This window comes from Schistocerca americana, chromosome 2 (genome assembly GCF_021461395.2).
Source record: "Schistocerca americana isolate TAMUIC-IGC-003095 chromosome 2, iqSchAmer2.1, whole genome shotgun sequence".
Taxonomy (NCBI): domain Eukaryota; kingdom Metazoa; phylum Arthropoda; class Insecta; order Orthoptera; family Acrididae; genus Schistocerca; species Schistocerca americana.
Window position 1 is genome coordinate 872002897 of NC_060120.1, and position 24228 is coordinate 872027124.

General features: G+C 41.0%; 1 protein-coding gene across 1 annotated transcript in view; it reads right to left on the minus strand.

Annotated features, from left to right (window-relative positions):
- Nucleotides 1-10838: 10838 nt before the first annotated feature.
- Nucleotides 10839-24228, minus strand: part of LOC124596027 (glutathione S-transferase D5-like) — a 33810-nt gene continuing 20420 nt past the window's right edge. The window contains exons 5-6 of the mRNA XM_047134988.1: nt 17619-17780; nt 10839-11071 (exon numbers count right to left, since the gene is read on the minus strand). Coding sequence (XP_046990944.1) covers nt 10925-11071; nt 17619-17780 — 309 coding nt within the window. The 3' untranslated portion in view covers nt 10839-10924. The remainder of the gene's footprint in view (nt 11072-17618; nt 17781-24228) is intronic.

Genomic DNA, 24228 nt, shown 5'->3' on the forward strand with positions numbered 1-24228 from the left:
GGTACAACTGCCCATGCCAGCTTCAACACGATACCATAGTTCTTCAAGAGTAGTGACTGGCGTATTTTGACGAGCCAGTTGCTCGGACACCATTGACCAGACATTTTCAATTGGTGAGAGATCTGGAGAATGTACTGGCCAGGGCAGCAGTCGAACATTTTCTGTATCTAGAAAGGCCCGTACAGGACTTGCAACATGCGGTCGTGCATTATCCTGCTGAAATGTAGGGTTTCGCAGGTATGGAATGAAGGGTAGAGCCACGGTCGTAACACATCTGAAATGTAACGTCCACTGTTCAAAGTGCCGTCAATGCGAACAGGAGGTGACCGAGACGTGTAACCAATGGCACCCCATACCATCGCCAGTATGGCGATGACGAATACACGCTTCCAATGTGCGTTCACCGCGATGTCGCCAAACACGGATGCAACCATCATGATGCTGTAAACAGAACCTGGATTCATCTGAAAAAATGACGTTTTGCCATTCGTGCACCCAGGTTCGTCGGTGAATACACCATCGCAGGCGCTCCTGTCTGTGATGCAGCGTCAAGGGTAAGCGCAGGCACGGTCTCCGAGCTGATAGTCCTTGCTGCTGCAAACGTCGTCGAACTGTTGGTGCAGATGGTTGTTGTCTTACAAACGTCCCCATCTGTTGACTCAGGGATCGAGACGTGGCTGCACTATCCGTTACAGCCATGCGGATATGATGCCTGTCATCTCGACTGCTAGTGATACGAGGCCGTTGGGATCCAGCACGGCGTCCCGTATTACCCTCCTGAACTCACCGACTCCATATTCTGTAACAGTTATTGGATCTCGACCAACGCGAGCAGCAATGTCGCGATACGATAAACCGCAATCGCGATAGGCTACCATCCGACCTTTATCAAAGTCGGAAACGTGATGGCACGCATTTCTCCTCCTTACACGAGGCATCACAACAACGTTTCACCAGGCAACGTCGGTCAACTGCTGTTTGTGTATGAGAAATCGGTTGGAAACTTTCCTCATGTCAGCACGTTGTAGGTGTCGCCACCGGCGCCAACCTTGTGTGAATTTAAATTTCGCGACTGCAGCACGTCACATTCGTGGTATAGCAATTTTTATGGCCAGTGGTGTATATTTAACATATTTCACAGTTATTTATACGCATATTTCACCTGTATCTCAAGCGAATTTCGTCCTGGAGTTACAGTTTCTCACAGCTCAATGTTTATGACGTCGCATCTCCTAATCTATGTGCAGTACAATGATATAAATTTGGAGGCACTTTCAGTGGTATACGCGGCTACAGCCTACAAAACATGTTGTGAATAGAGTTTGTGATGAAGAAGTAATAAATTAAAACGTCCTGCATCATGCGGTAGTTTTTCACGCATCTCAGATAAAATGGCTCTGAGCACTATGCGACTTAACATCTGAGGTCATCAGTGCCCTAGAACTTAGAACTACTTAAACCTAACTAACCTAAGGACATCACATACATCCATGCCCGAAGCAGGATTCGAACCAGCGACCGTAGCAGTCGCGTGGTTCCGGACTGAAGCGCCTAGAACCGCACGGCCACCGTGGCCGGCGCATCTTAGTGTTTATTATTAGTATGTCTTGCATAATGATATGTGTTTCTAGATACATTAAGTGGCATATGGGAATACTGTCTGCGAAATGTGTTGTGCGTAGAGTTAGTAACAGGAAGGAAGTACTATAAGTACTATATTAAAACGTCACATATGATGCTGCAGATTTTCACGCATCTCAGTAGCTGAGGTCGTATCTCCTAGAATGTGTCATACAATGATAGATTTCTGTAGGTACGTTCATAAAAATACGTGGATACTGTCTGGAAATGTATTGCAAATAGAGACAGTAGTAAAGAGGTAATAAATTAAAAGGTCATGCCTGATTTGGCAGTTTTGCTGCATGAACAGAGAAAATGTAGAAAGCGATAAACATTTTCCTTTCGTCATTTAGTGACGAGCTGGAAGGATGTGAACGAGAAAAAGTCTCGTAAAGGTTTGAAATTATGAGTTAAGGTTTGTTGCAAATCACTAAGTGCTCTCATTCTCAAACAATAGATGAATATAGTCTGACAATTTTTGCGTAGTGAGCTATATCTCTTCTCCATAACCACCACTTTGAGAGGTACATGGTTCTTACCACAAAAGTGGTACTCTCCAGACAGGGTATGTGTACAAAGTTTCGCTGAAAGTGATCCAATGGTTTGTATGGCAACAGCTGTGACTGTGTTATACTTTTTATTTAATTTTATTTCCATTTGATACATATACCAAGAAAAGAGCACTATATTACATTATTAGTACACCTGACGATAACACCATATTTGTGCTATTATATACAGAGCACGTAGTTATTGATAATTATATTTGTAGGACATAATCTCTTAAAAAGTTAATGATTATTTTACGTTTTTCTTTTTTGGATGAAAGTAATCTTACAGTTACCTTAGTATCTCCCACAAAGATACTTGTTGATCGCTGTAGCACGAAGTACGGAAAAATTTGCAGCGGAGGAAACAAAGGTGGATACTTGTCCTTACCATTAACGTTCGGTACCGTCTGTTGGATGTGCAGTCCGTAAACCAAGATATTCTGAATGTAGCCCATGGCACAGCTTTCTTACCACGGTGTTTCTTCCCATTCTTCAGCCCATGCTTTATATACCCGCCGTTTAAGTTTAGCTATGTGGTTGTGTCCACCGAAATGCAAAGTACTGAAGCGCCAGTTGAGCATTGCATCGTTTGCGATGAAGTCTACATCCTATCTAGTCGCATATTTCTATTCTTTCAGTCACTGATGAGAAAGTAGGTTTTTGCTCCATCCGTTGAGCATTTATTCACTCATCCATTCACTCATTATCGTATTCCACAGATATTAATCAGAAGGAGAAAATGTATGGATGTAGAACGAGATAGGCACCAAAATTAGCGTAGTACGCCTTACGATAACACCATATTTGTGTTATCATATACAGAGCACGTAGTTATTGATAATTATATTTGTAGGATATAATCTCTTAAAAATTTAAGGATTATTTTACGTTTTTCTTTTTTGGATGAAAATAATCTGACAGTTATCTTAGTCTCTCCCACACATGATCCACTGCAAGTGCTATGACAGTTAGGCGGGAGGTGAGAAAACTTGGATTTCGTGGTCGAGCGGCTGCTCATAAGCCACCCATCACGCCGGTAAATGCCAAACGACACCTCGCTTGATGTAAGAAGCGTAAAATTAGACGACTGAGCAGAGGAAAAACGTTGTGTCGAGTGACGAATCACGTTACACAATGTGGCGATCCGATGTCAGGGTTAACGTCATCTGCCAGCCTGTGTAGTGCCAATAGTAAAATTCGGAGAGGGTGGTGTTATGGTGTGGTCGTGTTTTTCATGGAGGCAGCTTGCACCCCTTATTGTTTTGCATGGCACTATCACAGCACAAGCCTACATTGAAGTTTTAAGCACCTTCTTGCTTCCCACTGTTGAAGAGCAATTAGGGAATGGCGACTGCATCTTTCAACACGATCGAGCACTTGCTTATAATGCATAGCCTGTAGCGGAGTGGTTACACGACAATGACATCTCTGTAATGTACTGGCCTGCATAGAGTCTTCTCCTGAAACCTTAAGAACACCTTTGAGATGTTTTGGAACGCCTACTTCGTGTCAGGCCTCACCGACTAACATCGATACCTCTCCTCAGTGCAGCACATCGTGAAGAATGTCCCCAAGAAACCTTCTAGCACCTGATTGAATTTACGCCTGCGAGAGTGCAAACTGTCATCTAGGCTAAGGGTGGGCCAACACCATATTGAATTCCATCATTGCCGATGGAGGGCGCCACGAACTTGTGAGCCATTTTCAGCCAGGTGTCCGGATAATTTTGATCACATAGTGTATTTAAGCCTGAGAAGCATACAGTTTGCATTTGTCCTACAGCTATTAATTTCTTTCGTCTTGTTTTACGGCATATTAGCTGATCGTCAGTAGACAAGAGTTTTTGTTCTTTACACACAAAAATACGGTGTTGTTCTACCAAGAAGAGATGGAAGTGACTATTAACGTTTTGAACTAAAAATATGGTAACAAATGGAAAGTGAGATAGAAAATAATCGAATGGATTTTGTCGTGAGTTTGGTCCCTAGGAGAATATTTCAGGGAGATATGCAGGGTATTGCATAGAAGGCAGTTGGCACAATGTTATGGAGAGCGGGCAGAGCAGAGAACCGAAGGACATCTGGAAGGAAGTGGGATGGGAGTGGAAGACGGGGTATATTGTGGGCAATGGGAACTATAACGAGATATAATTTGAAAAGTAAAGAAGAAGCGTAAGTATTTGTCAGAACTGAATGGTAAGGCTTTTGTGATAGAAGCAGGCATGACCAAATCATTTATGCCCATAAATTAAGAGATTCTGGAAATATGTAAGAAAATATTGCGTCATAGCAGAACAACGTGGAAGTCCGTGACACATATGGTACACCATTACGAGTCCGCTATTTGTATCTGCAGCATTGTATTTTGGAACGGTATTATGGTTTAGCGGTTCTGAGCGTCATGTATATTTGACACACATTATTAGAGTGGCAAGCCAACGGGGTGGCACGATGTTGCGTAATTTTATAAAAAAGTAAATAATAAATTTTCTTAGAGAAAATTTTTTGATTGAAAGAAATTTGAATTTTTTTCAGTTATGTGGACTGTTTATACAGTTGCACGACAATGGATGGTTGTTGCTATGCCTATGGCGAGCTTCATAGAGGAAAGAGAGAAAGTAAACTTTTATTATCACTATTCATGAAAGTAACAAATACCTGCAATTTCTTTGCAGAGCAGGTCATTTATAGACGATATTTATGTTTTTATTCCATGACCAACGACGCACTGGCAGCTGTCCGGATGTATCAGCTGCACTTTTTTACAATCCAGACGATGTACGTGACTTCTTCTCCGGCGGGTTGCAGTGATTCAGTTAACAAATAAATTGACACACTTTGCATTAACTTTAAATTACATTTCTCTGTCAGGAAATACACTTAGCGTCGCAACAAACATGCTACGCTGTCGGTAAGAAGAAAGGACAAAGGCAGGCACATGTAATCTCACCTAAAAAATATGAAAGTGCTTTTTCATATGGTTTTTCTTTCAGAAAGAGCCTCGTTAGCATTTTGAGGATCAGATTCACATTACCATTTTTCTATGCCACATTATTTTCATTGAAGCAATGTTGCTGTGACGAAGAAAAAATAAATAAAAAGAATTCAGATGAACATATAACGAAACCTTATCTTTTCTTGCTCCATATTTATTTGTTATGCTACAACGGTGAACACATCTAGATGAGATTATGCATGGTCGGATCTTGGGGATGACTACAGTCACCGCGAGTATAACTTCCTACATAAACGGCACTTTTCAGAACCGACCTGAAATCGTAGACTGCTGAGAATTTTCCGGCCTTTAGAGAAATAAGAACGCAGCAATGTCTCAAATATTACTTCAGTACAAAGTGGATGTCATAGCCCTGTTTGTGACTCACACCGGAGACGAGAAAGCTCCGTGAAAGCGAAGTCATATCCCTGGTTATAAACTTGTGCCCAGCATTAACTACCGTCAAACAGGGGATTGACACTTTTGTATTCAACGAATCATAAAGTGTCTCAGTTATTCTCGAAGAGAAAATGAATGGAGGAAACGTGATAGTAATGGTGGTTAATACTGGAAACATAAGCGTAGTAGATATTTACAAACCACCAAACACCATCTGGCCCAAACAGTTTCCAGTACTAGAATACCCCTCAACGTAAGTAGGCGACTTCGACAGTCAAGGTCAAAAATAGGGCTATGCTCTATGGGATGAAACGGAAGAGTGCTCGTAGAATTTATGGAAGCAAACAATTTAAAATTCCCTTGTGATGCAAAAGGGAAGAGTGCATTCAAATGTTGAAGATCGTGTACAGAAAGCACACCTGATTTCTGCCTGTCAGCTGTGATCACTTCCGACCCCAATACACGAGCTATGATCAGAACAGTGCTTCAAGACTTTCCCAGAAGTCAACATCGCCCCAGTCTCAAGTCCCACGAGTTACGTATTCTTCCACTGCGATGCCCTGTATACTATAGGAACTTTCAGTAAATCTGAAAAGCGTTGTATAAGTTCTCGCCTAACCGAACTCGTACTCAAAGTTTCTGAGGGCTATCGAAATTACTGTCATATTTACTGTCAAACAGCGTAATCATAGGGTGCTGTAAGGAGTACATTCGTGGAGGGAACTAACAGATCAACCAAGTATATAATAAATTCAAGAAAAGTGAGAGTTTCCAAAGTTCCAATCAACAGCTACGAAGTTGATGAATTCCTTGAATGAACGAGTGAGTGAAAACTGAAATAAAGAAAGCACGGACATCGACTTCAAGCTCTGCAATAGAAGACCTTGGACACTGATTCGGAAGCTTGGGCCCGTCCCATAACACAAAGAAGTCAACAGTCTCGTGCGACACAATCGCCAGTCACTTAATGGAGTTTCAAGGTTCCACAAGGTAAAGGAAATTTTCAGTAAATAAAGAGAGAACTTGCTAACGTCAAGAAAACTCTACATCTTATTCCAGAATTCTCTTCTCCATTTACGATTACCGAAATGGAGAGAACCGTAAGCCATACGGAACGTAGAAAACCTGCAGGTAGAGCTGGACTCTACCTGAATTTTTGATGCACAGTAGTCCTACAATTCAAAAGCTGCTGGTCCCCCTTATAACGAAATTATTCGCATAGGAACATTAACAGCAGAATTTTGGAGAGCAGCTGCAGAACAGTTTTGCTCAATATCTCTACTTAGCTGCACTTGTAAATTCTTGGAAAGAATGGTCCTAGACCGAATACAAGTCCAAATTAATTCCATAGCACCATTTGAGAAGCTTAATTTAGACCTCGTAGAAGCTGCAGTGAGCAAGTGCTCCTCTTGGCTACTCACACAGAAACAGACTACCAGAGAAATTCAAGAACGGGGTGGTTTTCGTTGACCTGGCAGCAGGTTATGACACATCGTGGCACGATGATCTAATACTGAAATTTCTGAAAAAAATATGTCAGGATCTAGATAAATTCCTTAGCAACATGTTGAGCACTTTTGTCGAAAGGTAGCTCTCTACAACCCTGCCAGAGAGTTTCTAAAAATAAATCAATCTCTCTTCACGATGATTTACTATAGCTGCCTAGGAAACTCCTCAAAATCAGAAGGCCAGTGTATGAAGATGGAGTCCAAATTCTCTCCAGTGGGTAAAAACAGGACGTTGAATCAAAACTTGAGTGGCAAGACACGAAAACCCGGAACCACGAACTTATTAATGGCCCAACAGTTGAAGTTCCAGTTTTTCGTCGTCCTTGGTACAACACAATAAACTGAGGAATGGTAAAGGTACAGGGGTTGGACAAAAGTGTGGAAACAGCGTGAGAAATGCGTGCTTTAACGTAAGTCAGATGCTGGTCACGCCTACAGGTGCGCTGTTGTATTTGATCACGATCAGCACCTGTACAATGCCTTCAAGACGTTGCAAGAGCCAGTTGTGGTCAGAAAAGTGTTCTGTGTAGTTGTGACTGCATTTAAGTGTTTGATGTTTCAAGAGGCAACGTACCGAACATTTGTATCATATACAGGGATGGTGTAAAAACATCATCCACCAACTCAAAAAGCTGACGCAAGTGTGTGCTGAGTGATCATCACGGACGTTCACTGAAGAGGACTGTCACGAAAACTAAGAGGCCGATAGCTGCAAAGTCACTGCAGTATTCAATGTCGCACTCGCCAACACTGTCAGCATCACAACAACACGAAGGGAGGCCCAGAAGCAGGCAACTAGAGGTCTAACTGAAACTCCAGCATCATTCGTCAGTGATGTAATACCCGTAACAGTAAAACGTGGTGCCGAATCCATAAAACATGGACTACGAAGCAATGCAAGAAAGTTGTTTGGTCAGATGACTCTTGTTTCACACTGTTTCTAGCTTCTATCTAGGTTTACGTCCGAAGTGTGAAACATGACGGGGTTTGGTGATCATTTGGACTGCCATAAAGAGGTATTCCGTCTGCCCCTTGACTACTCTGCAATGCCGTGTTACTGCCAAGGATTATATGACTATTTTGACTGATAAGGTCGCTCCCATGGAACAATGTTTGTTCTCCAATGCTGACGCTGTGTCCCAAGAAGGCAGACTCCTGTTCACACGGTTCACATAGTCCAGGACTGGTTTTGTGATGAATTGCCTCATCTCCTTTGACCACCAATATCACCAGACCTCAATATTACTGGGCGTTTGTGGTCTACCTTGGAAAGAATAGTGCACGTTCGCTGTCTACCTCTATCATCATTACCTGAAGGTGCCACTATTTTGCACTTTAAAACATGCTGACCTGTATTTACCCATTCTTAGACGACTGGAAGTTTTTTTAATATCAACGGTTTTCCTACATCGTATTAGGCATGATAATGTGTTGTGTTTTCATATTTTTGTCGACGATCTGTATGTGCAAATGCAACATGCACGAGTGTAACTCTTGCATTGTCAGTATGCGTGACTGTGATGACATTCAATGAGCCACATTGTGATTGAGTCCCTTAACAGACATTTCCTTGGTGGTACCAATAGTCTGCATGAATAGTCCGGTGAGGCGCTGTTGTGGATTGAGACTTGCATCATTCGTGTTCAGTCTACGCCGTTAAGTGTGTATATAGCGTAAGTAATTGCAAATTGTGACGGTACAAACCCCCGTTACTATATGAACATTTCTAGTATGCAAGCATTGCTTTGTGGAGAGCTAGCGCGCTACATGGTGCGCGATCCGCGGAAGCGCGTGGCGCGCCCGCGCGAGATTTGCAACGTGGCCTGCAGCTTGGGGCATTGTTTGGTTTTTCACTTGTTACGCGAAAACTATGTAACTTACGGTGAAGAGCGATGCGGCAGTGGATTGTGGTCAGCAATATGCACCTTCTGAACGATCTTTATTTCAAGTCACGAGACGCAAAAGTTATAGTAACCTCAAAGTCGGTTAATATCACGAATACTGAAAGATTAATAATATTAGTAAATAACAACTTACAGGGACGAGCAAGCACTCATTAAAAACGTCTCGTCATAGCGGATCGAGTGCCGTATTCATATATTAAGATTCGTAAATAATTAAGCCCGTAAAGAGCAATAAACAAAGTTTGAGGGGAAATTGTTTATAAAATTCAATAGAAAATTCATGACGTAAAGAACGGCACTATATAATATTTTGGGTGGAATCACACGTATTTTAAACTAATTAAGTTATATTATATACTTAACTAGCAATAGTTTTCATTGTTTGCAAATTATTATTAACATTTATCGCCCATAATTAATTAATTATTATAGATATGAAGATTTTGAGCAGCGCAATTTGTAGATCGCTATAGATTACGTCTGAAAACAGTGCTACATGCAATTCTATATTAAAACTTTGCAGCACAGATGTCGACAAACAAATTTGCTCTAAGTGGCGAAATTTTGCAAAAACTAAAACTTGATTTAAGCGCGATAGAATAATCCTAGAAATTAATGTAACATAGTAAATGAGATGTACTTTTTAGCGCGGCTCCGATGGTGTACTTATTTCTGCCGAGGGATGTATGTATCAAAATTTGTAACCTTAACTGGTGAGATTGGTACTTGCATAACCAGGGGGGTGGACATCCGAGCTTATATAAGCGAGCGGCCAGTCGTTTTGGAGGGTGGGTGGCGAGCAAGCCCCACTTGAGGGTGGCCCATGTGGTCGTTTGAGAATTCTTTTTCGCGCCGTTTTATTTTGACAAAGAGTATTGTTTAATAGTGCAAGTGTTTAATTATATATCTGGTGAATAGGAAGTGCTACGATTACTTGTGTGAGTGCGATTTACGAGGTATACATCGTCGTAGGTGAACATGTGGCGAACTGTGATTTCGCGCCAAAACTGTTAGAGCAAAGAGGACAGTGGGACTTGTGGTTCTATTCGAACTATTTGAGTAATTTTCGTTTATAGTAGCCTACATTGCTGCTATTGGGGGTTCGGAGTCAGATTATTATTAAAGTAGAACAGCAAACCATCTCACCAGTGCTAATTTCATTGTGTGAAAGAAAAGAACAACGCCAATAAATAGTGATTGAAGTGTGTCGTGAAAAACTGATTTTAGTATATAATCGCCTAATTCTTGTTCCCTAGCATAAACTGTACTTAAGTCTAAGTGAATAATTAATTCAAAAAAATAACAAATGCGCGGGTGTGGAAGTGTACTAATGCACCAGGTGTTGAAATCATCCCATGAGACTTACGTGAGAGCCAATACTTGCAGTAATATTTTTTAACCAACATTTGTATATGCACATTTCGTGTGAAAACGATGCAACCGCGCTTCTTCTTTATTATTTACCGCCCCGTCGCAACATGTGTATTTTTTGGTTAAATGTGTGTAACGATTTTGTAATTGTAATTGACGCATGCGATAGTACAAATCGCCAAGTGGGCCAAGAGTAGAATATCGCCAGCAGCGTCGTTTCTTGCCTGTGCAGAAGATTCTAGGCGATAGATGGATCTACCGCAATTGTAGACCAACACCGAAGCGCGTGTGTGAGAGAGATGGAAATCATCTTCCCACAACCTACTAAAAGAAGAAATGGCAAACAACGTATGCTGACCTAGACTGTGGTAAAAATGTGGATTTGGCTGTATGTTAATAAACTGATGTCCTCATCTTCTGTCTTCCACTCAAACTGTATCCCACACATCATCATATTAACAAACTGAAGACATAAATGATGCAAGTGTAAGTAACAGAAAAAGTTTTATTGAATTAGAAAATTAACATTTTAGAACATTTTACTACAAAACTATACTTTCCCAACTTCTTTATGCATTTACTTCTTTGACTGCTGGATTTGCTTTACAAATGCGCGGAATGCTTCCATTTGATCCGCATACTTACTGTTAGAACTTTCAAGACGAGTAAGCCACTGCTTGATATTAGAGTATTTGTTCGGATCAAGTCCGGATTCTGGATTTAACTGAAAGAAAAAAGAAACAAGATTAGTGTCAATGTGCTAATGTTTTGGTACCAGTGAACAAAATAGACACACCAACAAATACCAGCAAAGCAAGAAAGTTGAATTTGACTAAAGAAGGCCTACCAGACCCCTTTAAGCGATACAAGTACGAAGTGTGTGACGCATTTGCAAAATTCGTGACTAAAGCTCTACTATTTATAACATGGAATGAATAAACTCTCGCTGAAACCTGTATAACTTTTTTTGAGGCCTTTCAGCTGTTCATTATCTATTCCAATAGAAGTCAGTTTCCTTACAGCCGTACTTTTTATTTATATTCTGATGTTTATCTCATGTACGTACAACTGATTTCAAAACAGTATGGCCTCATCGTCAGGTAACTGTTGGGTGTACTTCATGAATTGCATGCTGTTACTACTGTAACTGATCTTCTATCAAGGTAGGCGCCCGTAATGCATCTGCCACGCAGTTAGATAATTAAAGTCAGTGTATCACTCAGCTCCCACTCGATTTCGACTCATGGAACCCACTTAACAAGTAATTGAAGATGAGACAATATTACACTATTATGTTACAATCGACTGTATGTACATTAGAAATTCACCAAAATAAAATTTAGTAAATACAGCTTTAAGGAGATAGAATATCGCAGGAATAAATTGTGTAACTTTATTTTGAGACTAAGATTATTACAGATTTTTTCCAGTCTGATACTGTCTTTCACGTAAATACGGAAGTGACTCTTTTCTATGGGGTGGCACACGAAATGTGTTACCAATTGTTTCTTTCACAATTTACGATGCACATTAGATATCCCGCTGGGATCTCTACAGCAGTACTAGCAGAGCTTGGAATGATATATGGACATGTGATACGCCTCTGAAGACATACCACACACGTCGTTCACGTGCGAATTTGCTGATATATCCGCGTTGCAGAAGAACGATAATTTTGTTAGTTACTGGGAGACTGCCACTTTACACACGTGGATGCGGCCGGCTTCAACTTGCCCTGTCTTAAGATAAGTTACTGAAGAATGAATTGGTCGTAGATGTGTTGCATGTAAATATGTCTACAACAGAAAATACTTAGAAAAATGTACAGCAATTAACACGGCTAAACTCCAGTTGGATCCACTGAAATGCAGTTGTTCCCTTTTTCCGTTGATGTGTCAGCTGAGAATTATAACAGTAAAGCAACATGGTAGACACGTTAGAGTACGGAAATCCTAAATAGCGTTCACAAGATAAATCGAAGCTATCGAGAGAGACGTTGTCGAACGAAGATGTGATCAGTATCATTGTTGTGGATCATGTAGCCACTCACAGGGTTACTGCCCACCATTTGTTTCCACTTTGTTCGCATGGCTGTAAATGTCCTACAGAGCATCGCATGGACATGTAATGCCGTCCGGAATTATTTCTTGAATTGGGCAGGTTCATCAAAGAATGTCATCATTCTTATTCGTCTAAGTTTTAGATAGGCACTCCAGCAAAAAAGGTATCCCCAGGAAACATAACGCTAATATCGTGTAACAACTCCTCACGTCTTGATAATGCTATCCGTTCGAGGATGAAGAGAGTCCATTCGCAGTTTCACACAGTCTCACACATTCTCTGTTGGGTTAAGATCGGAAGATCTAGCAGGCCAGTCGAGGTCCGTTATGGTGCCTAAGCATTAGTCAAAACAGGAAGGTATGCGCGCAGCCCTCTGAACATTGTTGTCGTCTTGTAAATGGGAGAGAAGACAGCATAGTCTTGAAGATGTAGAAGAAAGGGCAAAGCACAATTGTTGAGAGTGTAGAAATAATCAGCCTGGTTCGTATTTACGTGAGTGAGTGGATCCTAGTCTTGATACGAAAACCTCGCCCACAACATCACAGAATCACTTCTGGCCTGAACTACGCCCTTCATTCACAGTGTATCCAGCGCCTAATTGGGCTGCTGTTACAATTGACTACTTCCACAATTTGAAGAGAGTAAAAAGCCACGAATCATCGAAACACACTACGTGAGTCCAGAGAGCTACTGTCTAACTTCTTATTGAGGGGTTGCAGCTTTTTGTATTACAGAGAGCAATGGCCTTTTGTGAGTAACGTGACTCCAAATGTCCATTGGATGCAGCTCCCTTCACAATGTTCGTTCGGAAACTGCTTGAGATACACCTATTGGGTTGGTGCAAACGTTCGTAGTGTTTTCCACAATTTTAATGAACACAGTAGACACACATAATAGAGACTTTAGCCACCTGTAATGCGTTCTCCTTCACTATTTGCAACAGTCTGCCTACGTTGGGGTAACTTTTCGATTCCAAGACTAGAAATCACATGGATTGAGGCAAAGAACTCGTCAAGCCATGTTCGGAGTGCATTTTCATCCCGAAAGGAAATTCCTTGAAGGTTGTCGATAGAGAGCGGAAAAGGTGAACATTTCAGGGAGCAAGATCAGATGAATAGGGTGATTGCCGAATTACTTCCCATTCCAACTCCCGCGTAGTGTTTTTTGTCAGTCTAGCGGACTGCGGGTGGGCGTTATCGTGGACTAGCATTACTTCACCCAGTCAACCTGGTCGTTGTTCTTGGATTGCGTCTGCAACACGTCTGAGTTGTTGGCAACAGATGGCAGCAGTGATGGTTACACCTCGACGAAGCAATTCGTAGTACACCACACCATCGCAGTTTCACCAGATAATTAACATTATCTTTTATAGGTGCGTGCAGCTCTTTATATGGGGAGTTGCTGCTTCTGTGGACTCAACCATTCCTTTATTTTCCTTATTTTAGCAGAAAGATACCATCTCTCGTCACCGGTACAATACAGGATAGGAATGGCCGATGTTGTTCACGAGCCAACTGCTAACGAGCAAGCAGAGATGTACATTTGACCACTAGCTGATTTTTGTGATTTTGGCTTAGAGCACGAGGTACCCATGCATCCTAATTTTGAACCTTCCCCCTTGCTTGTAAATGTCGCACGATGGTGGAGTGATCACAGTTCACCACATTTGCCATTTCTACAGTACAATGACGTGGATCATTGTGGATTAATGTGTTTAAAAGATCTTCATCAAACCCTGAAGGTCTTCTTGAATGTGGAGAGAGACTAATGTCACAACGAGAAAATCATTTTATTGCCATACTCTGACCAATGGGATACAAGGCGCTAGTGTTTCTAGCTGCCTACGCTGCTGCCATCTCTCCGTTGAACTGAAACAGAATAATACATCGAAATTGTTCCAATCTTTCCACTTGCCACTCCATTTTGTAGTATCCATAGCTCAGCTCACTGTCTCCAAATCATGAAATGGCATTATGTAAAATTAAATAGCAACAGTAAACTAGAGACAAAAAATTACAATCGATAAATAAACCCATAGCGATGGAATACCACCATGCAAAACAAAAACGCCACAAACTGATGCACCAACCCAATATGTTCACTAACAGCAAAAATTCCTGTCGAATTTGAAACCGATTGCCATTGAGAAGGGGCGACAGTCGTCTCCAATCCCTGTCGTTTAGGATCCTTCTGCGACCAACATTCATACCCGGGTTATGTTTCTGCAAGTGGTACATCATACTTTGTAGATAAATTGAGAAGTCCACGCTGATACATCCAAAAATCGGGCATCTTCATTCACAGTGTGCATGGAAACGTGAAAATACCGGATGGATATAACTAAAGTGCATCTAATCACAGAGGTCCATTGTGGGCTGTAATTGTCGTATTGTGGCAAAACTTCATAGATTTTCTAATGCGTTGACGCGGAACCGATGTACACTGGGGAAAAGAAATGGTTTCAAATTTGGCCACCAAGTGTAAATTTAGCGCTGTGAATAGAAGAAAGACGCATAGACATATTTTGATATCTAGTGGATTAAGAACAAGTCGTGGGCAAAAAAGGTCAAGAAAGTGGGAAGGGCATAAAGTTGATTCCATTTTTCACCACCGCTTACACAATTTGTTCAACATGAACACCGGAGACGTCGAATAGATGCTGTACAGCGCCAGATTTGAACCTAGTGGCCAAATTAGGAACTATTTTTTCAGCGTAAGTCTGTTCCGCATTAACGCATTAGCATACTTACCAAATTTCGCCGCCATAAGGTAATTGCAGTCCACACTGGACCTCTGTGGGTAGCTTTATTTTAATTATAACCACCCGTAACAACAGCTCGATTCTGCCATTGTACCACGCCTCCAAGTCGACCCATCTTATTGAGCTGCTTCCTTACAGCCTACTAGTGCTTACACAGTATTTCACAGCCATTACTTACGTCAGTGGTGGACCGTCATACGACTGGCTGGTACTTGTTCTACATCATCCGCAGCGCTCTAAACCGTGCAGTGAGCTCTTTTAAGGTGGCGGCTAATATTTTGTACATTAAGCAAAGTTGCTGCATCATCATATTAAAGATACGTTGAGGGTAATATATATATATATACATACATATATATAAGAAACACTGAGAGTGGTGCACTATGGGGAGGGCAGGTTTACATATTCTACCTCTTCACATGATATAGTCTACTTTGCACATTATTTCATATGCCAGTGGAAAATCCACAGGCTGCCATGGTCGATGTTTAGGAATGAATTACTGGACATCTTATTTTAAATTACTGTCAATCACTCGGACGTTTGCAAAAATCGCATGTCCGAAAGAGCATCACCCGAATCAACAACAGATGAAGTCTGCAGTGACATGATGTACACGTAAAGATGGCGCTCGCACGTCGTGACCAGGTAGGTCAGCGATTAATTGAGATGATTCGGCAGAAAAGAAATGTTAATCTGTAAGTAATTGGCAGAATGCTTCGTTGCGCCATATCAACGTTTGAATGAGCTCTAACTAGGTAGAATGGGAAATCGGTTCACCTTATCGTGAAATTTACGTACTCACAGGGCGTGCTGCACCCATAGTGATCCTTATATGGAAACAATGTATAGAAGAGGGTTGTACGAAGCATCTAGCATGCATAGAATTAAGTATGTGACCGCAGTATTGAGTGACCGGCCACACACCAACTTGGGCGAAGAGAATACCACTGGTTTGGCATAGGTCGTCTGTAACGGGTCGAACTCATTGACACGTAGGCCTATATTGTTCAAAAACCTCAGAGAGCAACAGGTAGCTCAGCAGCATCATTCGTCTGTTGAGTGGCCAAGTGTAGTGTTTTAAGACTACTACCACTTCAAACTGTCCTAAAGGGATGGCTGCCAACGCGATAACACACTAACTTGTCGCCCACGATTCAGCATTGTTGAGTAGCATACCAGACAGAGCCTACAGTACCGAGTACTTCTTGATGATGACAATCTGAACATCCGACACTGCTTGAGGGAGGTTTTTAGAGTCCAAGTTACTGTGATCTTTCAGGGAACTTCACGTACTGTAATGGAATACGAAAATGCTCTGACACGAGTCATGAGGAATGTGCAAACTTTCTTCGAAGAACAACGGACCACATTCACCTGACATGTCTCCTGTCGAAATAATTTGCGATTTATATGAATATCCGAAAGAACAGACACCCTGTATTCACTTAACTGATTCGCCCCGATGGGCAATGAATCCACAACCTTCAGTGCGGTTGCACATTAACGTCCGAACTCCTGCGGGAATCTCCGAGTAGCGAGCATGAAGGACATGGACAGCGACTGTGGACAGGTGGCGCTGGCTGGGAATGTGGATCGACAGGGGAGCGTACCGAGATCTTCCACACATCTGCGCTGAGCGCAGTGTCCGGGTGGTGTAGTGGTCAACGCAACTCCTTAGTGAGTAGGAAATCCTGTCTTCGAGTCTCGGTCTGGCACAGATTTTCACTCGCCGCCGCTGATTCCGCAAAAAGTTCCAATGCAACTGATATCATCAGTTCATTCCCTTTGCTTTCGTTTCTCACCCCCCCCCCCCCCCTCCCCACCACCTTCAGATTACGTAATATCTGCGATTTGTTTGTCATTATCCTACAGCAACCACCACCGGTGCAGCTTGACTTTCCAGAAACACGACGTATTTGAGCACCTACCGTGATATTTAGGGGTTCTAATTTCAGCACGTGGGATCTGGTGCTGTCTAGCCAGTAGCCATCTACCTGTATCAACTTCAGAACATTAGTTGCTCCTCTGTAACGTTTTGTGTCCTTCGCTCTACAGCGTGACGTGTGTGAATATTAATTCGCTGATCAGCCCCATCACCTTCTTCTTTTTAACATGTGACAATCCCAGTTAGCCGCTTTCAGTTTTCGACTCTCTGGTTCCTCGGTATGGCCATACGGGTCATAGTAATGACTCAGTTGTGTACAATTTGTTTTTGAAAGGCACGCGTCACGCACTTTTTTTTTTTTTTTTGTTTGTGGTTTTAGGGCGCAAAACTTCTATGGTCATTAGCGCCCACGCGTCACGCACTTGATGTTCGATGTACAGCGCTTTCGCGTTAGATTATGCAGTTCGTGTTGTGTAATACATATTTTTCTGCAACTGTACACGTTATAATTAAGAACTTACAAAGATCAGTACGCGTTTCTTGCGTTAAATATCCCCTTACCTCTAGCGACGTTACAGAATTAGCAACACAGTAGTCTGCGAGGGTGACGTTGTCTCCAGCCAGCCACTGTTTACCGTCCAGCATTCTGTTCAGAGTCTCCAGACCATCCTTCGCTTTTTCGATGTCACTGGCTTCTACTTCTTTGCCATGAAATTTTGGCAGCTGTGAACAAAAAAGTTGGTTGAAACCTAGATTAAAATTCTGATCTTCCAACTGAAAAGTAATTGGTAAACACAAAATGGGCTAAAATCTGATTATGAACAACAACGGTGGAGAAACGTATAAGACAAAACATGTAATTTCAATTAAACCCTTACACAACACAAAAATTAGCTGTGGGTTATTGTCCTAACCAGGTAACTAAATATTAGGTGTCAAGTAGTTATAGAGCTTAAATTAAATTCCACCTACTTCAAAATTAAATCTGATTCTGCAGTAGGACAAATATGTGATGGGAAGAGCCTCACTGAAAATTCCATTGTTCTTGCATGAAGCTACGCGTTAACACGGTCTCGAAATTTGGTATGCAATACAAAGGGATCTTGATCGTATGCAAATTATACCATGCAATCAATACTTTCACAGCACGATAGAAATGGTAACTTTACCAGTAATAGCGCCACTAAAGCAGTTACTAAACAAGCTTTTTTCTGAAATTCCTTCATCAAAGAAGAACCAATAAATTTTAGAAAATATCAACCAAGAAGATTTGAGAATAAATTCAAAGAGGGGCTAAGGGAAATTAATGCAGTTTAATGAATGTAAAAGTTAAAGATATTAACGTACGGTGAGAAATGGGATGCATTTGTTAAACACTGCCGAAAGAACAACAGGCGCTAGGAGCAGAGTGGAAGTCTCTTAGATGCTAAATAGCTGTCTGGCAACATACATAAAGGGACATTGATGTGGGAAAAATAGGTGATCAAAAAGTGAAATGACAAAACAATGAATTGTTTGAGCGCAACAAAGTCACTGGGAGTTGAAGAGGTGCTACTGGAATTTCTGAAGTTGTCAGTCGATGATTTGATGTGCTACTGAAATTGTATGAACCGAGAGGTGTTCCACTATACTGAAAGAAATTCGATAGACTTACTTTATCGAAAAAGGGTCTGTCGAAAAAATGAGGGTTACCGGATGAAAAGCCAGATGTTTTGCACTTAAAGCTGATTGAGTCTTACAGTATAACTGGAAGTAGAACTGAAGACACAAGATGTAAGTCACTTTGGTTTGACTAAAATATATTTGACGTAGAAGCAACTTATAAATTCAGTTTACTGATGGATAAAGTCAAGCTGGATTTAATTGATAACCGTTGTGCTCATACCCAAGCCTCCAGATGTCAGACACTGAGAATGGTAACAAACGTTGTAAGTCGATAGAGTATCAACCAAAACTCCGATTTAGTTTGTATTATGTGCTATCGTCCAGCAGAACGGGCGTAAATGTTAATTAAAAGTAACACCAGAACTACGGAGCACAGGAAAAGGTCAACTGCAAGTAAGTACCCTGTATAGCTTCCCTATAGAAGTTGTTAGAGCGTTGGATAGTCGTACCAAGGGTGCTGGGTTCAAATTCCAATGATAATTTTTTTTTACTGTATTATGCGTGAAAGTATTTTATGGGACAACAACTACATGACATGTAAAAGGGCTGTTTGGAGTTTACAGCAATGTTCTTTTGGCAGTCTGCTTTCGCTTCGCTTATTTGAAAGCAGTAAACCTGTGGTGTACATTTGTAGTTTGAGAGAACACATAATCAGAACAGAAAAATAACGAAACAATTGCATCACACATGTGGAAGAAATGGTAGTAATAATAATAATAATGATAGTAATAATAAAACTAATAGTAGTAGTAATAAATAAACAAAACATTAAGCTCAATAATTACTACATAAAACATTCAAAAATCAGTGCAAACACAATCAGACACAAACACACACACACACACACACACACACACACACACACACACACATACACACATACATACACACACACACACACACACACACACACACAGTGTCATTCATTGAGGAACAAAGGCTTGCATACGAATAAGTGTGTGGAGCAAATTACATGTGACAGTTTCACGCGTAAACAGTTTAAAAAAAGAAATATTGTCATCAGTGGGGTTTCAACGCTCTACCAAATCACCAACACGAGATCTGCGAACAATTACTCACAGATACGCTTTTCCTGTGCTTCGTGGTTCTGGTATTTTTAATACCGTTATTTACCATTTACGTATGTTCTACTGGACGACAGCAGACAGCACGAACTAAATCGGTATTTTGGTTGATACTCTATCGACATACAACTTTCGGAACTGATCTGTGTGTCTGACATCTGGAGGTTTGGGTGTCAGTTACTGTGAAATGATAGCAATCTGGGATGAACACAGCAAAAAGTGGCGTATAAACAGGCATTTTATTGCAGGCCTAGCTAGATTTCAGCTACAGGACAACCATCATCAGTGTGTATAGTTGAGAGTCATACAGACACAGGTAATTTTAAGAATGCTTTCTAGGTCTTTATGACTCGCTACTAGACATACCGATGATGGCTGTACTGTAACTGAAATGCAAAATGATTTGCAATAAAAAACAGATTGATATGTGACTCTTTTGCTGTGTTCATGTCTGACTATAATGGATGAGGTAATAAAAACCAGGACTAATTTATCCCAATTTTGAATCTATAGACACTCCTCTAAAAAGTATAGTGGATAAAATGTTCTAATCTTAATAAGGATGTAGATAAAATCATAGTAATGGCCTAGTAATCCAAAGTAAAGAAGTGGAAGCAATACAATTAGAAAAATCAAGGAATATGACATCGTGTTACGTAGGATGTTCAGCTAAGTTACAACCTACCATAAACTGTTTATCGAAGACGTAGTAAGGGAAGGAAGACACTGTTTTATAGGAGGCAGGAGAACCGGTAGTAGTGCTTGGGTCTGTAGATTCCATAGCGTAACTCGCTGGAATTAAGAAGAAATTTTAAACAGGATGGACGGTATTCTCAATATCGACAACGTAGAAAAACCGTCACAGGTTAGCGAAAGCAGAAAAACCTTTTTCAAAAATAGAAGCCAACAACTATCACATATGGGCAAAAAATGAAAATTTAGAAACTTGATGTAGAGCCCTGCAAGTAAAATGCCGACTGTGGAAGAAGATGGGAAGAAGTAACTGGTAGTATATTAAACGATGTTTTTGATGAATTTCAAACATTAAGTAGATTGATATAGTGTGACGTGAAGAGTTCAGAGCAGGTGATGAAAGAAATCAGTAGTAAAACCACTACTGCGAAAACTTGATTATGAGGAAACATTTTAGTTGGTGTTAATTAATTATATATTTTTGAGTCATCAGTCTTCTGACTGGTTTGATGCGGCCTTCCACGAATTCCTCCCTGATCCAACTTCTTCATCTCTGAGTAACACTTGCATCCAACGTCTTCGGTTATTTGCTGGATGTATTGAAGCTGTATTGTTCTACACTTTTTACCCTCTGCAGCTCCCTCTAGCACTATGGAAGCTTTGTCCTGATGTCTTGAACACACGTCCTATCACCTTGTCCCTCCTTCTTGTTAGTGTTTTCCCTATCTTCCTTTCTTCGCCAGCTTGCGGAGAACCTCCTAATTTCTTATCAGACCACCTAATTTTTAACATTGGTGTCTAGCACCATCCCTCAAACGCTTCGATACTCTTCTTCACAGGTTTTCCCGTAGTCCATCATTCACTATCATACAATGCCGTGTTCCAAACCCACATTCTCAGAAATTTGTTCCTCAAATTAAGGTCTATATTTGATATTAATAGATGTCTTTTGCCCTGGAACGCTTTCTTTGGCTGTGCTAGTCTGCTTTTCATGTCCTCCTTGCGTAGTCCGTCGTGGTTTATTTTGCTTCCAAGGTAGCAGAATTACTTAACTTCGTTTACTTCGTGATCATCAATTCTAATGTTAAGCTTCTCGCTATTCTCATTTCTGCTTCTTGTCATTTCTTTTGTCTTGTTTCAATCTACTGTCAATCCATCTGATGAACTTATTAGACTGTTCATTCCAATCAGCAGATCCTGTGATTCTTGTTTTCCTTCATTGAGGATAGCAAAACGATCAGTGAACCATACGATTGATATAATTTCACTGTAAGTGCATATAACGCACTTGAACCTCCTTTTGTTTCCGTATTGCTTCTTCTATGTATGGATTGAACAGTAAGGACGAAATACTGCATCCCTAAAAAATGGCTCAGAGCACTGTGGGACTTAACGTCTGAGGTCATCAGTCCCCTAGAACTAAGAACTACTTAAACCTAACTAACCTAAGGACATCACACACACCCACGCCCGAGGCAGGATTCGAACCTGCGACCGTAGACTGCATCCTTGCCGTACACTCTTACTAATTGGAGAATTTCGTTCTTGGTCTTCCAATCTTATCGCCCCCTCTTGGTTCTTGTATATATTATACATTACACTTTGTTCTCTGTAGCTTACTCCTATTGTTGTCAGAATCTGGAACATCTTGCACCATTTTATGTTGTTGAACGCTTTTTACAGATCGACAAACCCATTGAACGTGTCTTTATTTTCCTTCAGTCTTGATTCCCTCATCAGGTGCACTATCAGGACTGCCTCCCTGGTGCCTTTTTACCTTTCCTAAAGCCAAACTGGTCGTCATCTAACAGATCCTCAATTTTCTTTTCCATTCTGCTGCATATTATTGTCAATAACTTGGTTGCACGAACTGTTAAGCTGATTATGCGATGATAGTTCTCCCACTTACCTGCTTTTGCTGTCTTAGGAATTGTGTGGTTGATATTTTTTCGAATGTCTGATGGTATATCGCCTGTTTAATAGATTATACACACAAACACAAATATCGGCTGGTTGCCGCTTCCTGCAGCGATCTTAGAAATTCCAATGGAATTTTATCTGTGCCTTCTGTCTTCTTTGACCTCAAGCCTTTAATAGTGCTTTTAAACTCTGACTAATACTGGATTCCATATGCCTTCTATGTTAACTTCAATTTCTTCTTCCATCATGTAATCAGATAATTCCTCTTCTTAACACAGACCATGAATGTATCCTTTCCACCTTTCCAATGTCGCCTCTGCGTTTAACAGCGGAGTACTCGTTGCACTCGTAATGTTACCACTGTTACTTTTGATTTCATCGAAGTTTGTTCTGACTTTCCTATGTGCTGAATTAGTCCTTCCGATGATAATTTCTTTCTCGATTTCTTCACACTTTCCCTACAGCCATCTCGCATTGTTTTTCCTGTACTTTCTTCTTATTTCATTCCTAAGTGATTTTTATTTCTGTGTTACTGTCTTTCTCTTCATATTTTTGAACTTTCTTTTTTCGTCAGTCAATTGAAATATTTCTCCTGTTACTCAAGGTTTCCTCGCAGTTACTTTGCTAGAACTTACGTTTGTTTGTCGAACATCTGTGACTGCTGTTTTTGGAGACTTGCAATCCTATTCAACGGAACTGTCTACCTTGGGCTTTCCTTATCGCAGTATCCACGTCTTTAACTAGCTTCAAATGTTTCTCATAATTCCTTAGTAGTTCACTACCCCACTTCCTTCCACAATGGTTATTCTGGACTTTTCTCCATTGCTAAATTGTGACCTGAGCTTATATCCGTTGCTGGGTACGCCTTACAGTCCAATATCTTATTTAGAAACGCTGTTAATAGTTAAAAACTTCATAGAATAACAACCGAAGCAAGGTATTCCGCGATTTGTCTATGTTCTTAAATATGAGAGCATCATATTAAATAACTTCTTCTCTGGTGGGCCCGCAGCTTGCCTAGGGTCCTAATATGACACATTCTTCATACTTTTGACAAAATTAGCTGCAAATTGTTTATTTCTTGTTCATTACATAAGTTAGCTGCAAGCTTGTTTCGGCGTGTGTGCCGTTATCAAGTGTTCGTGTTGACATTAGATTTATACATCATTTTATCTACGTCTATTCTACGTGCTATAAGATATTATTTTACGTTGTACTTACGTGTGGGTGGAATGACGTCCATAAGTCATCTTGGAGCGTAAGTTGGTGTATGTATTACGTTGTTAAAATTTTACATAGAAGAGTAATAGTGAAATTTGTGTTATTTGTTGACAGTTTTTGCAGATAATTTTGTAAAAAAGTATAAAGGAGACGAGGCCGTCAGTTACGTTCTACCTTATGCAAAGTACCGGTCACCTATTAGTGGACTCTAATATGGGGTGTGTCCAACCTTCGCTTTTGCGACGGCTTCAACTCTGCTTGCGACGCTTTCAACAAGTTTTCCGAATGTCTCTGGAGATATGTTAGCCCACTCTTCTTCAAAAGCCGAAACCAGAGAAGGTTGGACATCGTGGTCAGGAGCGAAGTAGATGCTCTAACCCATCCAAGAGGTGTTCTATTGGGTTAGGGTCGGGACTCTGGGCAGGCCAGTCCATCTCCACAAACCACTGCCATCACACAAACGGTCAGCGTCTCCGAACTGCTCTTCTACTGTTCGCAGCACACGCTGTAAAATGTGTTCTTATGCTTCCGCATTTTCTTAAATGATGCAATAGGACCGCACTCTAATCACGAAAAACACCTCAGTG